General features: G+C 38.9%; 1 protein-coding gene across 6 annotated transcripts in view; it reads right to left on the bottom strand.

Moving 5' to 3' along the window:
- Positions 1-1,620: 1,620 nt before the first annotated feature.
- The window catches only part of TUB (TUB bipartite transcription factor), a 148,695-nt gene continuing 132,158 nt past the window's right edge, over positions 1,621-18,157 (bottom strand). For 5 of the 6 annotated variants that reach the window (XM_051620917.1, XM_051620916.1, XM_051620914.1 and 2 more), the window contains 3 exons: positions 14,947-15,045; positions 14,355-14,526; positions 11,152-12,958 (listed from right to left, as the gene is read on the bottom strand). In XM_051620917.1, the coding sequence (XP_051476877.1) occupies positions 12,825-12,958; positions 14,355-14,526; positions 14,947-15,045 (405 nt within the window). In that variant the 3' untranslated portion in view covers positions 11,152-12,824. Of the gene's footprint in view, positions 3,350-11,151; positions 12,959-14,354; positions 14,527-14,946; positions 15,046-18,157 lie in introns of those variants that run through there. The other variant, XM_051620912.1, reaches the window with a different exon arrangement.

Genomic DNA, 18,157 nt, shown 5'->3' on the forward strand with positions numbered 1-18,157 from the left:
AGGACAGGAAAGACGTGGATCGGTTGGAGTGGGTCCAGAAATTATCAGAGGGACGGAGCAGCTCTCCTTTCAGGAAAGGCTGAGAGTTGGGGTTGGTCAGCCTGGAGAAGAGAAGGTCCCTGGGGAGACCTTAGTGCAGGCTTTCAATACTGAAAGGCTGGTTGCTTTCCTAGCTTATAACTGTAGCCTGATGTTGACATGGCTTATTTATAAAGAACTCCTACTGCAAAAATTAATTCCTAGTAAAGGATGAGAGAAAATAGGAAAACAGACTGAATATCTAGTCTGTTTTGTTAGGAGTGTGTTTCTTTTTGAATAATTTTGTAAGGCACCATTTATTTTGGTTTTGTTTCAAGACATTCTGGACTCTTTCCACACAGTCTTTCTCTTTTACACACTTCAGTAGTTTGAGCTCTCTATGAGCAGGGCTAGTGTTTTCTTCATTGGGAATCCCCACCGTGCCTCTACAACACCTGGGAGTGGACAGGCAATGTTCCTGCCTGCAGCATTTTATTGAGAGAAGGTGTTAGCACCAAAGCCAGCTGTTAAGGACTGCTTTCATTCTGCTGCAGGAACACCCCCCTGTCCACACCTCTGGAAGGCCACTATAAGGTCTCCCATGAGCCTTCTCTTCTCCAGGCTGAAAAGCCCCAACTCTCTCAGCCTGTCTTCATAAGAGAGGTGCTCCAGCCCCTCTGATCATCTTTGTGCTCCTAATTGTATTAATACTATTAGTGTTAAAGCTAAAAAACCCAGTTTAAACAGCACTAGAAACTCCTTATATTAAATAACCTCTATACTCTGTGTAGGTAATTATCAAAGTATTTCTGACCTGGGTAAGGAAAGACATAGTTGTTTCAAACAAATTAAGTTTAATATTTCTGCACAGTGTCTGTACTGACAAACACCAGAAGCTCTATGACAAACGCAAGATAAAATATGTGAAAATACAAAAAATTTGTCGTTGCACATACTGGTAAATAAATACATATACTCCAGAATACCAAAGAGCTTCTTTAAAAAATTGACTTTGTAAAAGCACATTCTTGCAGGTTTATCTAGAACTCCATATAGGTCTGAAGAAAAATGAGACGTCTGACTAGTTTAAACAGATCAAGAAAGCACAGTCTTGTCTGCAAACAAACGTAACACTTTACAGGCATTATGAAAAACCATGACAGGTTAAATACTAGTTCCCAAGATGAAGACATTTTTTTTGTCAGTTTTGATACTTTCCACTCTTTAAACCTCACATAATGCAAAGGAAACCTAGACCATAGCATATTCAAATGCTACTGTGTATCATTGGTTTATTTAAGAAAGGCAGAGATTAATTAGATGCTTACTGTGGGAATAATTAAAAAAAAACAAACAACAAACCCTGAACTAAACTCCTTTTTCATTTTATGGGGACAGAAACATTGATGTAGCACCTACATTTTCTACTTCTCCGTGTTTAAGTAAACAATTATCTTTCTTTACAGGCAGATATCATCCCAACACATTCTAAAATGGGTATTTCTACAGCTGCTCCCAAACACTGGATCTTTCAGACTGTCATTAGTTGGATGAAGACAGTGTTGGGAAATGCAGAAAGAGTTCAGCATCTTGTAGAAACTTGCAGAAATGAAATTTACTTTCTGAGGTACTTCAAATTACTAAACATCCTCCACAGATATTTTTTCCCTTGTTCCTCTACTGTTAAGCGTAACAAGTGTTCAAAAAGGAGAAACAAAGCCCCAGTCTTGTAATCATGGGGTACGGATTGACTCAGTGCATGGATCAATCCCACTGAAAAGTCACCTCAAAGGAAAAGCTGGTGGCTATTTGTATTAAATACAGACTCTTACACATCTAACACTGGAAAATGTTAGAAAAGCCATAAATTAAACCTACTCCAAAAACTGAGAATCCTGCCACAGGAGGCATGTATGTCTGCCCCCCTTTATACTTTGTATATAACTGCCAGACAACCTTATTTTCCTGTCATGGAGTACAAGATTTTTTTTATTTGAAATAAACTTTAATTTCAATCACAATAAAAAAAAAATTACACTCTTAAGATACTAACAAAATTTAAAAAGCTCCAGTATTTGTCTTTTTCCATACCTGCTTTACAGTAACCCACTTTAAGAGGTTTGTTTCTTAGGGAAAACTCCCTGTGTGATTTGCTAATTCTTGTGCAGGGTCAGTTACCCAGCATTCCCACTTAAACCACAGGCAACTATTGGCAATGTTTTATTTTTCTAAACCTCCTGTTCAGTTGCAGTATTGACATAATGGAATTTGACAGCACATTTAATAGAAAAGGTCAACTTCTTCACCAAGAGACATTTTAGATTCCGCTCTGAGTGTCTACAGGGCTTCGTGGCATGTACCTAAGAGCAAAATTTGGCCTTCTTTCCGAATCCACTTTCTGAAGTATTCATGCCAATACTGCCCAATTTTTGAGATCCAGATAATAATAATAATAATAAATAATCCCATTTATAAACAAGGACAGACAAGAAGACATGAGGACTCTTGAAGACATCATGGAGACACAGCAGAAGTTAGAAGGAAACTTTCAGTTACACCAGCAGGCTTTGGATTAGTCCCTAAGAGGAAATAAATGGCTGAAAATGTCATCATGAAGAAATCTGTCCATAATTCAAGCTGTTTAGGAGAGAAACAAATGGTATGGGCAGAGTTCCTGCCAACAGAACTCCACATCAGCAGTGACCATGACAGTCTAGCAATGAATACTGAAATCCATTACTCGCTCTAAGCAGTGCCAAGCAGTGTGCCAGCTCCCTGGCAAGAAATCCCTCTGCTGTCATTGCCCAGCACATGCAACTGCCTTGCCTGCACCCTGGAGTTCCTCCACATCTGTAAACGGAGCTTGGCTGCACTTTTGTTTGCTTCTCTGTGACTGCACTGCTTGGACTCTCTATTCCTTTTTCTGGGCTTAGGGCTCAATATAGTGGAGGTACAATAAAAAAGTGTTATCTTTTTATACACAATGCCAACATACGAAAAGTTCAAATAACCTAAAGAGGCACAGGTCTCAGTTTTTTCTTTCAGAAGGAGCTCTTTTTTCAGTAGTGGCAGAGCTGTATCTTAATGGCTTTGCTTCTGCAGTTCCTTTGCCAACCTTCCATGCATGTCTTTGCAGAAGTGTCCTCTGGCTGTTGACAAGCACAGGGTGGGAAACAAGACACGGGGTAAAACATGCACCGTTAGGCAGCGGGGTGACAGAAAGCATGTGACAGTTGCACTGCTCAGTGATAAACCCGTCCGTAATAAACCTGTTGTGTGTGGTTTTCTTATATGGTGGCTGCTTGAGTGAATGCTAAAAGGGGCTCTCATCCTCCAGATCCAGGCAGGTATAAATGAAGAAGAAAAAGAGAAAGGAAGATTATTTTCTGAGAAACAAGCATATTTCTAATGGGTACTGTAAAAATAAACCTAGTTATACTGGTATCATTTACACCATGCTCCTAGCATCATGCTTGACTATACTAGTAAAGCATGCTTTTAGCCCAGATCCCTGGCATCCACAAAATCCAAGGAAGAAAGCACACTGTTGTAAGGAAGCTTAAAATCATCATACAGGTGGCAATAAATCAGAGAGGGCTGAAAACCACTGCAGAAGAAAAAGAGGACTTCAGAAATGTGGCCTCTAGCATGTGGGTGCTGAGCTTTCCAAGTACAATCTGAAGAGCCAACTGCTGGAAATACTGTACTGTAAGCCATAATTCCCACCCTGAGAATACAGAAGGGTCAATCCCTTTACATATGTTTTCCAGCATCTTGTTCAGAAACCTATCTTGCACTTTCAAGTTAACCAACAACCTTGAACTGCACAATGTGATGAACACCCCCACTGAGGATTATGCAACTGGAATTGAAGGCCACCCTACTTCGAAATGAGAACATATACACAGGGATTTAACATACTTTAATTAACAGACATTAACTTCATAGGTTTCACTGACTTAGCTTTCTGGAATGTCCCCATATGGAAAAACCTGTACATGTTTGAAACAAGAGAAAGTTACAGATGGAAGAAAAAAATCAGGGAGCTTAAAACAAGAAAACTGTATTTGAAGTGATACCAAATAGGAATTAATCCTCATAGTAGGTAATCCAAAAGACAGCATAACCAGAGCTTTTGAAAGCAGGGCTTAAAAAAAACCCAACAAAAAACCCACCAAAAAAAACCAAAACCAAACCCACACACAAAAAAACCCCTTGTCATAGTGTCACGGAATTCAGTAAATCTCGAGAATCCACTTAAGAGTCATATTCTACAATCAGCTTGTTAGATGATGTTACAAATCTTGTAAGAGTAAACATCACTGCTGTAGCCCTACTTTAAATCAGAAGCTGGAATTAACAGTACACAGCATTTTTATCTTTTCAACCTACATTATAAACCCCTAAATTTCCCAATAAATACCATTAGGAATTAAATATAGCCCCATGTTTGTTTACTTAGAAAAACTCAGCCTGATTTATTTGCTGAGCAGCTTTTCAGATCCTGACACTTGCACAGCACCTTTGTGATTGGTCTGGGTTGTCCTCATAAACTGATAGGATTGAAATTTTCAGTGCAATTTCAATTGCCTGATGAGAACTCCCTGTATTAATGTGATTTGTTTTCCAGTATTTCAAACTGAAGTAAAACAGTTTAGCCTTCACAATGAAGTTCAAAACAGAGACCTGCTGCCTACTAGTTGGTCACCCATGGCAACAGCTGGAACACAGTTTGGGGACTAAAAATTTAGTTCTAATGCCAGCTCTAAAAGTAACCCTTTATTTGTTTGTCTGTTTACTTTTCTAAACTGCAAATCACAGCTTCACTGCCATTAAAAGGATAATAATACTTACCTGCTGCTCCTGGACTGCTGTAAGGCTTCACTAGCTGATCTTTATGAAGTCGTGTTTTTAGTTTGTGGATGTTTGCTAAGGCTGGTATTTACTAACCAAATCACAGAGTGGCCCCTTGATGGAAGATATTGCAATGAGAATAAAAGTATCAACAGAAACCCCCCCAAAAGGAAACTGATGCCATTTTAGTGAGAGAGGGATGTCTATATCGTTGGACCAGGCCCTGGTGCTGTGTCCCAGCTGCTGTATGCAAAATGAATATCTTATGATGTTTCATGGCACACATTACTCTGCCAGTTATAAAATTCCTGGTTGGAAGAAAAGCCCTCTGGCATTCCAGGCACGTAGCACTAAAAGTTAATTATTTTACCTAGAAATCCTGGGGTTTTTTTAGATGAAAAGTTTCTGGTTTAAGTATCAAATATCAAACCTTCACATGTAAGGCAGCAGAAAACGAGGCAGAGACTTTAGTAGAAAACACTGCTCTGTTTGTGTTTAGCATTGGAAGTACTGACCTTCAGAAATAAATGTGGTGGTGCACAAGAAAGAAGTATCATAAGGCAAAAGCCAAGGAAAGCATATTATAGTAACTATGTTATGTTTTTTTCAGCAAGACTATCAAGCACTGGTCATATGTCAACTGAGAAAACTGCTAGAAAAGGCAGCTACCTCTCAACCAAATCAACATGGTACACCTACAGCTACTTCAAAGATTATTTTCTTTGAGCTCAGACTACATATTTGAAAACATTTTTAAAATAGCTAAAAAATACCATAATGTTTAAAGACACATCAGAATAAATATGGTTCTACTTCTAGCCACTGAGAACAGGAATTCTCCTTAAGGAAAAGAACAGGATGGTAATAATTGGGTTATCTTCCTATGTCCCCAGTCTGGAATGAAAACCTCCTGTTATGAGGTGCCAGAACTCACAAACTTGTTTGAATGCTGAACTTCATAGCATGAAGCAGCCCAGTATCACAAAACTGGTTTTGTGCACTTGTGAGATTTTCTGTGCTGGCAAAATAAGCAATCACATGACACAGCTTTCCAAGACACAGAGACTAAATGTCTGATAAAATTACATTTGCCTAGATGGTAAGAACAGAGCGTAAAAATATCCAAAAGGAGTGAAAATATCCCATTATTCACAAAGTCAACATAAGAAAGCTTAGATTTCTTACATGATGTTCAAGAGTGCAAAAGAGAATTAAGGAAGTGCACTCTTGTTAGAACTTCGGAAATCCCATCCCTTACTGTGTCCTGATCACACTGACAGATTCCTGCAGCAGACAGATCCTATGCAGCCTGGCAGCCTGCATAGGCCAAACTATTCTGCGTGCACAGATGGAGCTGCAGGATCAGGAATTTACTGCTTAAATGAAAGCTCAAGCTTCAAGACAAGCTTAGGAAAGAAAATGTTGAACAAATAATTTCCTTGTAATTTCACCAAATCTGTCAGCATTAAAATCAGCTTCATTTTAATGATCAAATCTATAAAAATGTTTATAACTTACATCCTGGTACTTTGAGAGAGTTCACTTTATGAATTACTGATACTTAAAAATGGCATTCTGCTAACTGGGATAGCCTCAGTAAGAAGCCACAGTTATAGGGTCAAATGTGAGAAACAGATTTCATTGTAAACATCCCATGTGAGTAGAAAGGTAATTGTAAATCATGAGACTCATTGTTTTTAAATCAGATGTGTGTGACAGAGTCAAAGTCTACAGTAACAGTTTTGAATAGCTGAGTCACATTCAAGAAAAAAAAAACCAAACAAACACACACCACAAAACACTCCAAAAGTACAAATAGGCAATTTGCAGCACAACCACCAAGTATCTCAGTTTGCTACATAAAAGAATAAATAGGCAGCTCCATTAACTGAACCACTGCAACGTGTTCAGGATTAATAGTTTTAAAACAACTGATGGTGCAAACTAAAAAACAGCCAATAACACATCACTGTGAGAAGGAAAAGTGCATCAGATGATTTGCCCTTACTGTTTTTTCTGCACATTGAGTGACCAAAAATGACACAAAGTAAAAAAATCATGCCTCACTGAAATAATTGACAAGATTTCCATAGAATTTAACAGTCTCAAGATTTTACCCTAAGAGATTGGTTAGCTATTCAGTTTCTGCACAGGTGGCAGAAAACTGTTCATATATTACTGTAGTTTCTTCAGTGAGAATTCAATACTTAGCACACCAACCACACCTTCTATCCACCAGCCTCAAAACATTCCCAAGAAGCCTCCCAGCAGAACAGGGACATAGGCAGGTCTGAAAACTATGATTTCCATTCCACTCATTGGAACTGAGGCACAAAGAGATTTGCACAAAGTCACAGTCAGTTGGGATTAAAACCCACGTGACCTGATTCCCAGGCCTGTGTCTAACAGCTGTTGGACAGCCAAAGAGATTAGGCTGATGTTGACACAGATTTGTGACTCCTCAGGATTTTTTTTGCATGCAAGCACAGAACAGATGCAGAAGAATTCACTGGGTTCTGACTCTCAAGCAGGACTTCATTCCAGTTCATGGGCTAGCAAGCTTTTGTCAGAGCAATTTTCAAACTGCCATTGTAAACTTAAATAAAACAATTATAAGCTTTCAGTGTTATTGAGTAATCCAATTATAAAGTGAATAGGGTTTTGGTTTTTTTCCCCTCAAAATCATAAGCATAATTTTTCTGAATTGTGTCCCCTTCCTAAAACAATTTAACAAACCTGTGTACTGGTTCCATTAAACAGCTTCAAGACAGCAAGTTAATTCAAGCCTTCTCAGTGAAGGTATGGATAATCATACCCTCACTGAAAAAGAGGAACCTAAAATTTCTAGGCAGTTAAATAAAATACAACATATAAAATAAGTTTTAATGCATTTTCATCCCATATACAGGCATTTGTGAGTATCAGCTACTGAGCTATAGTTCACAGCAAAATAGCAAAACATCGATCTAGTTGTGCAAATCCCCCTCTTCATAGTTCCTTGGTAAGCAACAGAAAGAACTGAAAAATATCTACATAATTAATTTCAAAAACTCACAGAAGAGAACCCTGGAAGGTACATTTCATACACGAAGAACAAGAGAAATGTTTTCATTAAGAAGCGCACACAAGAGAAGCCTGCATCTATAGTTAGGTTAATTCTGGTGCCAGTTTCATATATAAAAACTACTTTCTTCTAGTAATCAAAGTGAGGCCTTTTGAGAAATCCAAGAGTCATCAGCCCACAATTCCAAAAAAGGTGACTGCTGTTTTATCATATGTGCTGTCTGTATTTGCCAAGCAAAGATACATGGTGAGATACATTGGTGAGAACATGCTCCTATGAAACCAGGAAAAATCTGCCAAATGATGTCTTAGGAGAGCAACAGAATAGTATGGGGGAACTACTTAGAATGCCACAGGATCAAACCCAAAATCTTCCCCACTGGCACCTGCCACACATCAGGAGAAACTCTCTGCCAAGCTCTCTATGCATCCCCCTGTTTTATCCTACTAAAATAATCTGATACTGGTCTAGAGCCGTCATCTCTTCAGGGCAAGAACTTGCTGTGTGACACCCAGTCCTTGTATCCTTATGTTAAATCAATAATACATGAATAACAACATTTGTAAAAAGCTAAGATACAAGAACTGGGAGTGATTTTCTATACCAAGGGCTGGATTGATTTCCTTCTTTTTTAATGGACAGCGCCCAGGTAGGGGTAAGATTTTTCAAGGTACAAAAGTAGGTCTAATTCTTAGTACTTCAAGAGACTGCTGATGTTTCTGCTTGTTGAAGGTCCTTCCTTTTGTTAATCAAAAGGGGGAAAAACCCACAAAGTTTGCATTGAATGAATGGCATTGGTTCACCATGACCGATAAAACTCAGTGGTGTCTTTTGACTCCACAATAATGTTTTTAAATTGTTCAGGCACCAGATTTCTTCACAGAGCCCTTTTCACAAAAAGCTCCTTCAGTTCTAGTAGCTCATGAGGACAGCCAGCTGGGAGCTCCACACTGCTGTAAGGCAACTTGAATAATGAGAGATTTGCCCAGTATTTATTACACCACCATTCACACAGATTTCTTAGCATCACAATTTGTAATAATGTCCACAGCATTACTATTCTAAGTGCCATGTACTATCCTACAAAAGCAGAGATGTCTAGCTTTTAAAAAATAAACTCTTTTTTAGGGCACTGACACATTTCAACTCACAAAATCACTTTCAACCTTTTGAAAAAGGAGAAATAAGGCAGCACTACAAAGGGTATCTGCCTAACAGTCTGCCTCCAGGCTTGTGGACAGTTCTGCTCATTGACTTGCAACCAGTGGTTCAGAAACTCTGCTTACAGAATGTTTACTGAAAAACAATCTTATTATATTTTAGGCAAGCTTTTTTATCTGCTGCCTTTTAATGTGTTAATTTACTCTACAGAAAAGCCAAAGGGCCAAATTCATCCTTCTGATAAGGCTTCTATTGTAGGAGCATCACTGGATGTGCACTGAAGGCATTATTCATCTGTGGAGAGATCACCAAATAATATTGTCAAAATAAATACTTCTGAGTTGCACATCCATGAAGAAAAGATAAAAGGATTGCGAAGAGAATCAGAAGGAACAGAACATCAGAGATTAAGAAAATTAGATAAAGGGCCAGGAAGAAACTGTTTGATGTAAACAGAGTGCCAAGTTATATTAAGAGCTCTCATTAAAGCATGCAGTATTTGCCTATAAGCAATTCAGGCAAGGAATTTGTTTACAACTTGCTGCCAAAATCAACAGCAGATGCAAAAATCATCAATATGGGGACTTAAATAATATCCAAACGCTCACTAGGGCTATGTGAAAGAAATACACAGCCATTATATTCTTTGTCACACTAAGTAAACAAGGTTATGCCCTGTTGCACCCTGACATGCAGGCCTCGCAGAAGCTACAACAATTATAAATGTGCCACTGCAAAAGCAACTGCACTCAGAGCAGATGGTGATAGTCAAGTGAAAACCAAAAGAACCCCGTACCCTGCTCAATAACTGAGAGGAATTTGACAAAGGCCACAAGGCACAAATCCTATTGCAAATGAACCAGATTTAATGAGAGCTCCTCATTCCTCCTAGGCCCAGGTTAACATCCCCCTCTAGTGACCTCAATTTATGGTGGGGAATTTTTTCTTCAGCAGCTCACTGGCTGATGTCCCTCTACGATTCCGTTAAGATGATGGGAATCTGAGTCACCACTTTCCTCTTGGCATGCTTACAGGTCAAAAAAATAACAACAACAAACCAAAACTAGCTGAGAAGAACATAGAGTGAGAGTGAAGTTACACAATGTGCTGGCAGAACTGTCCCAAGAAGCTGAACTCTCTGCCTTCCCCAGCTCCTAATTCTCACCCTTGTGCAGTTCACTGCACACGAGCTTCCTTTTCATGCCAATTCCCTGTGGGGCCATGATGTAAGTCAGCCCATTGTTATGATCCACAGTAAAAATAACCCTTCCTAAACCAACTTCACTACTTAAAGGCAACAAACAGACTGCATATTTGCACCGTAAGACACTTTGTTCCTTTGACACAGTGTTGTGAACAAAGAGAGGCAGAAAGCTATGTCAGGTGTCACTTTCTTGGGCATTAAAGAAAACATGAGACTAGTGAGCCATGGAATCAAAGCCATGCAGATTCAACCTTCCCATGCTGTGGAGTTCTTGAAATCCATATCACACCTACATACCAGCAGTGGGAACTCCTGTCTGTTTTTGCAGTACTCTAAACAAAACATTTTGGTTAGCATTTAAGTTAGTTTTTCAAGACTGGCATGGGGTAAAAGGGCCCTCTATGTTAACATTCAAAGTGAGATCACAGATGGGGATGTGAAGCGGTGGGAAATCACCAACTACAGGGGAAAAAGAAAAGCATCCATGTGCAAAGCTGAAGTATCATACTGCAGCTCAAGACTCAGCATTTTGATCATTCATTGAAGGAACTGATTGCTCACTTCTCTCAAAAAAAGAGTGTCTTTATATTTTATATCACTGCATGGAAAGGTTTCTTGCAAAAAGATTTGAAGAAAATGACAGAGTCTCTTGTTATTTAAAGATTAAATTTGACAGGCTGAGTCCACCAAGAAAATACTGTTCAAAGCCAGCAGATTTTTTTCTTTTTCTTTTTCTTTTTTTTTTCCTCATAAATTTTAACACATATTAGAAAAAATGCTGACAAAAAATTTTATCTCTTAACTGAAATTTCCTTGTCTGTATACTTAGAAGGAGACCTGAAGACAAATGTAGAAGAAGAGAGCATGGTTTTTTTATTAGTTGAAATTACACAGTCCAAATGGCACAACCTCTCCTTACAGCCTGTCCCCTATAGTCAAAAAGGGACTGACAGCTACGAGACATGCAGATTTGATCTCATTTTCTCATTACATAATCTTTGGTTGTGCAATGCAAGAGTCTATAAAGAGTAAAAAGGAGGATGTGAATACACACGGTATAAAATGCAACTACATCTTCACTCACATTTCCATATCCTTCTGGTGAACTACATATAAATTCTATTACTTCATGTGCTGCTTAGGATAACATTTGTACAGAACAATGGCAGAAAAACTCATTATTTTTAAAGGCATTTTACAGTGTGCTTTCAGTTGCAGCTCTTGGCTTTTGAGATGGTCAGAAGATAAGAGAATGGCTTGTTCTTTGCTTGCGTTTTGAAACTGTATTTGTATCTATTCCAGATAAATCAGGGAAAAAAAGAAACAAAAAGTCCACACTATTTTAAGGTATTCTGTGTCCTGTCAGTGTCTGATTTGTATGCAGCATACACTAGATATGCCTAGGATTTAGCTCAGTAGCTGGCACGTTTACATTAGAGAACAACATACACAGTTTCAATCGATTTCAAGCATTCTTACAATGGAAAATAAATATGAAAAGTAGTTGTTGCTGAAAGTTCAAAAAATGCAATCAACAAATTGCAAAATTGCAAAAGGCCAGACAGATTTAATAAAATGTTTCCATTTACCTTCCTCAGCTTTACACAGCCTGTTCAAAATTGTAAGATTCTCTGCAGAGAGCCTTTATCCAACTGTTTATATCACTTCATACAAAATATGTGTTTGAACTGCCACAGCAATACAAGGATATAAATTCTCAACACACGACATGCCAGATTCAACATAAGTTATGCTTTCTTGGCATCTAGACGTTTTCCTTTTCTGCACTCCAAATACATTTTTCATTTGAAACAAATTAAAAAGCAGAGATGTTAGAACATAATGACAGCTTAGAATTCAAGTGACTTGTGCAACGTTATTTTGTGCTTTCTACTTCTCCATTTCCTCCCACAGCAATTGAAATTCATCACACCCTTCTACATACACAATAGCAATGTATCAAGTTCAGTCCAGTATAGGTTTTCAACCCTCCGACTTGGCTTTATATTACATAAGATCCTTCCAAATTCAAAAAAGTGCATCTTTCTTTTACGTTGGATGATGTGGAGCTCTGATTAGTCGATGTAGGAATGCAACCTTGAGGTACGACTGCAGCCTTGGAATAATTCTTAAACGTAAAAAGGACTGTTTTGAGCGTGCACGCCCTCTCTGGAGTTAAAAAGACACCATTATAATGGTGCTCCTAGAGCCACGGTACAGTACATCATGGCACATCTCCATAACATAATCAAGGACGTGAGATAGAACTTCTATTTACACAAACTTGATGCCACTTCCAGAAAAATATGACAGGAAAAAAAAAAAAAAAAAAAAAAGGAAAATATAATTTCCTGAATGTCCTGAATTTTTAGAAGACTCCTTTCACTTTCTCTTCAGCAACAGAGTGGTCCTCCACAACTGCATTTTCCCTGACCTGTTTAGCATGGACCGTAAGTGACACCAGCGGAACTGGGAATCATATGGCAAACTGCTTCCTTTGAGGGGATGCTCACCCATGCCCCTTTACTCACAAGCCAGCTTGCTGTCAAAACTTGAAAGGGCAATAGCAAAGGCTTGTAGCGCACACATTGGGTAGTTGTAGTCCATGGTGAACACATCCTCAGCCACCCGGCCAAACTGCATCACTATATAGTCAGCTGCAAGAGAGGTCATAAAAAGTGACAAAGCATTATTATTTTTTTTTGCAGCCCTTACTAAAGAAGTATGCATTCCACATTATCCTCTGGCCCAGCTCAACAAATAAAACACGCTCACTCATCAAACTTTGCAACGCTTACTCATGCAAGTGAGTGTGCTGACATCAGAGGGAGAAACAAGGATAGCTTGAGTGAGGATCAGTTGAGTGATAAAGGATTGCAAGACTTGTTACTGTCTTCAAAAATATGACACAGATAAAAAGTGCTTTTCTCAAATGCAGAGAGAAAACTGCTCTGTATAAAATGCTCAAGACTTTTCTAAAGTCCTAGTACAGAGTTTGACATGTACCGAGACCCATAAATCTTATTCCTACTTAACTGTAGGCAAGTGGAAAAGCAAGGATAATGGGGGAAAAGAGGGCATGATTTTGAGCTAGACCTGCTCGTGTCTCTCGATTATATCATATTCAAAAATTCTTCCCCAACTTTTTTTCCCTTTTATACTCTTTGTCAGAAAGATGAAATCTCAGCCTCGTTCACAGTTTGAATATTTCATTGCAGAATCAGTTGCAATTGTTTCACCTTATAAAATGCAGCAAATGCATACACTGAGGTTTCAAACTCAGGGTTGCTCTCAGAGGCTGGAACACCCACTTTCACAGTTTCCAACACTGCCTGCAGTTTAAGCAGTGTTCTCCCACACTCTGCCTGCCTAAACGGAGTGAGAACTGGGGCAGTATCATTCCACTTGAGCACTTGTTGTTATCCCTGCTCTACATTCCATTTGAGCACTTGTTGTTATCCCTGCTCTAACAACTGTACCTATGCCTGAGAAAAGAGGAGGCTGTACACTGCTGGCAGAAAGCAACACACTGGTAAGGTCCTAACGATAGTGATGTGATAGGCAGTGCCAACATTTTCAGGGTGTTCTGTAGGACTCATGCTACAAAAAGTAGTAATTGCAAAGTCGTTGTGTAGTAGGACTGGTCTGCCTGTCACAATCTCCAGCTGGGCAGTGTACAGGGACCAGAGTGAATGAAAAAAAAACAAACAAGGGTTGTGTGATACAAGTGCTTGAGCGGAGTGATACTGCCCCATGGTCCTGCCCTCTGGAAGTACCACAGAATTGAGACCAGAAACTAAATAGTTGCTCAGGTCACAAGTCAGGCAGCCAAGGGAGAAAACTAAGAAGGCAAATAGCAGCATCACCTGTCTCCAGCACGAGCGTTTAAACACCCAACTTGCATCAGTATCGTGGCAACATGGCAGAGCAGCATTTTTTTGATCGAGAAAACTAAATTAAACTCACTCAGGTAGCCACAGTAAGAGCAGAATCACTGTCAGGCTGTGTATGCAGTGCTGTTTCTACACATGACAGACAGAGAGCTATACTTACGGTCATTATCGTGAATAATTTGGAAGTTTTTCACTGAGGCTTGTGTGACTCGACCATGGAAATTTAAAACATAGGACTGGGTGTCATCATTCCAGACTGGAGTTTTGTTATGCAGCTCAATGACACTCTCTGTATTTTTGTTCTGCCATCTTGCAAGAAGTGTCTCATGTTCCTGCACGCATCACAGACACACTTCAGTTTAATACTCTCACGAGACAAAGAATAAATTAATACAGAAAACCTGTTCATAAATCCTGGCCCAAAGACAAACCTGTCACCCTCAAGCCTCAAAACAGTATCATCGAACGAAACACAGACCTCTGAGTTTCTTAATGCAAATGTGCATTTGACTTCTTTCCACATCTTGGAAAAGGTTAGTTCTACCTTCTGTTATCAAAAGACATTGTTGTAGTGCTTTTGTGAGTCACAGAACTAATCACACATCCCATTGTTCTGCAGTTGTTCAAATACTGGGGTTTTTTAATCTCTAAACCTTCAAAAATGAACAAAAAAACCCCAACAATCCCAAAACCCAACTCTAACTGAAAAAGTATTCAAGTAATTTTTATCATTGACTGATGGTATGACTTACATTTCGTGGTCTGATGGAAACTCTTTCATGGTCCATATTCATTCCTGGTATGATCACACTCATTTTACGAGGTCCTTTAAACCCCAAGACATTTGTTTCCTAAAAAATGTTTAGAGAAGAGTTCATCATGTTCTGTATTCTTAATTTCTTCAACAGAGAGACACAGTGTCAGCCCAGGGAACTTATTTGTTAGTCAACTCAAAAAACATCTTGAAACGCCTGCCTTCACTGGCACTGCCAAACATTCTAGCTTTGTCTTAGAAGCTCCAACAACAGGAAAAATGGAAATAGAGAGGTTTCCAAAAACACCCCTAGCAATCGCTGCCAGCAACCTTCATACAATTATAAAAAAAAAATTCCTTTGTTGAAAAAAAGGATATGAACTAACCAGATTGCTTGGCTACTGCTAGATCCCAAAATAAAGTAGTTGTAATTTAAAAATCATAAAACGGTGTCACACATTTTTATGAGAAACAAAATTAAATATATGGGGCCAACTCAATTTATTCCAGAGCCAGCATAAAACCAAACAAGGAGCTGCCAGTAAGAGCATCTGCTAGCAGTGCTGTGGTTTTCCAAGTCTTCAGATGTTATGCTTAGAGATGAGTGTGGTAAAAAACAAATACATTACCATGAATGCAAATTTTTGAGCTATGAAGGCAGGGAAAGTGAAGAAATAACATGGGCAGCAAAAACAAAAGCATGGGAAATACAAGTTCTTCAATTAACCTTGATTTGACACCTTTCTGACCAGCTTTTCACTAAAGCATTCCAGTATGGCACTACCCTTTCAAAACACACTAAGTAAAATCCAAATAAGCTTGAAGTCTTATTTTCATCTGAGGCTTCTTTATTTTTTTTTTTCCACAGAAGCAACTAGGGCCAAGTATTTCAGTAACTTTTCATCAACTTCTGAAAAAGGACAATATTTTCCAGCTTCTCTGAGTGAAACCTGACTGTCTGTTTTAGCATTAGCTCCAGTAAATGCTGAAGATGTCACTAAACAGTGACATCTCTGAATATCCATCTCCTCATGTTTTGTGGTACTGTTTTTTTTTTTTCCAGTTCCATGCACTTTTTCCTCCTCTACCTTTCCCAAGTGAAGGGCTGTGGCATACACAAAGTAATCTCAAGAAGGAAATTCCCATTGGCATTATTCCCAGCAACAAACCACAATATGCCTACTGGGCACCCCCAAGGCTTCAGTTGGTGTGGCTCTACCACTGGGACATTCATAAGTCTCTGCCTTTATATACTGAATAAACATGCCCTAAATTTAAGGAACATTAAACTTTTAAAAAAGATCTCTACCTTTACAAGCAAAAATCCAGACATCTCAACTGACTGGAGACATTTAACAATACTAGCCTAAAATTTACTTGTGCAGAAGTTTTGTCATCCATCAGACCTTTGAAATAGCTTTGGTTGCCTCAGCAAACCACCTGGAGATTTTACACAACTCATTAAAGATTTTCATGCATGCAAGAAAAATTCCACTGCATTATTTTACTGAATACTCCTGAAGCAATCCAGGTATATTCTTCTATCTTCATAAATATATACATAAATGGGAACATTCTACCTCTTTCCTGAATCATTTATGCCATAGCCTTTGGCAGAGTAAACCAATGTTATCATTTCAGTTGGTTCTGCACCATGGTGAGACTCAAACTAAAATGACTGCCAGCAGATTTTATAAAAGCACAGCAGAGGACAATTTCAAATAAAAGATTCATGCTTATGCTTATTTTCCACTAACTGCTGATGATTTTGGTCTTCTCTGCAATGCCCTACAAGCTCTTCTTCTCAACAAGCTGCAGTTATGCCATATACAGTTAATTTAGATTCTCACTGGTTGAAGACATTGTTCAAGGTAAAATTAAATAACAGTGCTGAATCACTTCCCTGCCAACAAGCAATATTATAGCTGAAAAATGGCACGATATTCTTTAGATTTATTCTGAAACACTAAAATAAACACTTCTGTCAAATGATAAGGGGATGGTTTCTAGTTACACATTACATCAATCACCAATAATATCAAACATTTTATTGGCAACCTTTTTGCTAAAATCAAGGTACAGAATTTAAATTCTACAAACATGGAGTATATGAGGAAAACAGTAGGGGCAAAAGAGGAGATTTAATTAAGACCAGGCCTTTCCAATCTAGCCGCATTCAAATAAAATTAATTCCCTTTATCTCTCTTCTCTTAACCTTCTTCTCTTTCATTTTCCTCCTCCACTATTTTATGTGTGTAAATACAAGACTAGAAATGGCATTATTAGAGGAAGTTAGTCCAAGTTCTGATTTCACACCATTTCAATGACACTGACAAGTCTTGGTTTACAGAGGAACTCAAAAGAAGGGTTATTAGTTGGCAGGGCTCTACTGACTCAACCAGCACATCAATGTTTTAAATCAGCTAAGGGCTTGGCCCAGTACTGCCTAGAAGCTGCACCCTGTGCCTTAGCCCAGCTGTTTCAGCAGGCCTGAAAGAACAGAGCCCCTCCCCAGGGTTGCAGTTTTACAGTACAGTTATACGTCCCTGCTTCTCTATGAATTTGCCAAGCGATTCCAAAACCAGCCATTAGGTGCTGCTGCAGGGTTATGAATACACCCGCCTGTCGTCAGAAGGGAGAGTCAAAATGGTCAACAGCACCTGGTGAAACTGGGTTCCTGCACCAGCTGTATTCCTGCTGCTTGAAAATGCCCTAAGGTGAGTTCCACAATGAAAGTTCTCAGCATGTTTATCCCACAGTTAACAACAGATGCGTCAACAGCTTCTGCCTGTATAAACTAGACCTGCTGAGATGATTCTGCAGGTCAGGCTCAGTGAGTTGGTGGAAGTGGGTACAGCTTGCTGTCCAGATGGATACGTGATTGGATGAGCTGAGAGACATAGTGGTGCTTTCAAAGCATTGTTTATCTTTTTTTCTTTTTCTTTTTTTTTCTGCAGGAAAAATCTCAAGGCAGGGATTAAAAGGCTACCTTAGGACAAGGGTGTTTTGGGAGTGCTCCTTCTGGCATTCTTTGCTGTGGTTCTGTTGTGGCTAGGAACAATCATCTCATTTTAGCAAACCTGACTAGTAATGAAATATCATTCCTGTTTCCCTCTGTCCTCTGGCCATAGCACACCTGCAAGCCTGCTGCCTTTCTCCATGAATATCAAAATATCAATGGAAAGAGTAATTTTCTTATATAAATATAC

This window comes from Apus apus, chromosome 5, assembly GCF_020740795.1.
Source record: "Apus apus isolate bApuApu2 chromosome 5, bApuApu2.pri.cur, whole genome shotgun sequence".
Lineage (NCBI taxonomy): Eukaryota > Metazoa > Chordata > Aves > Apodiformes > Apodidae > Apus > Apus apus.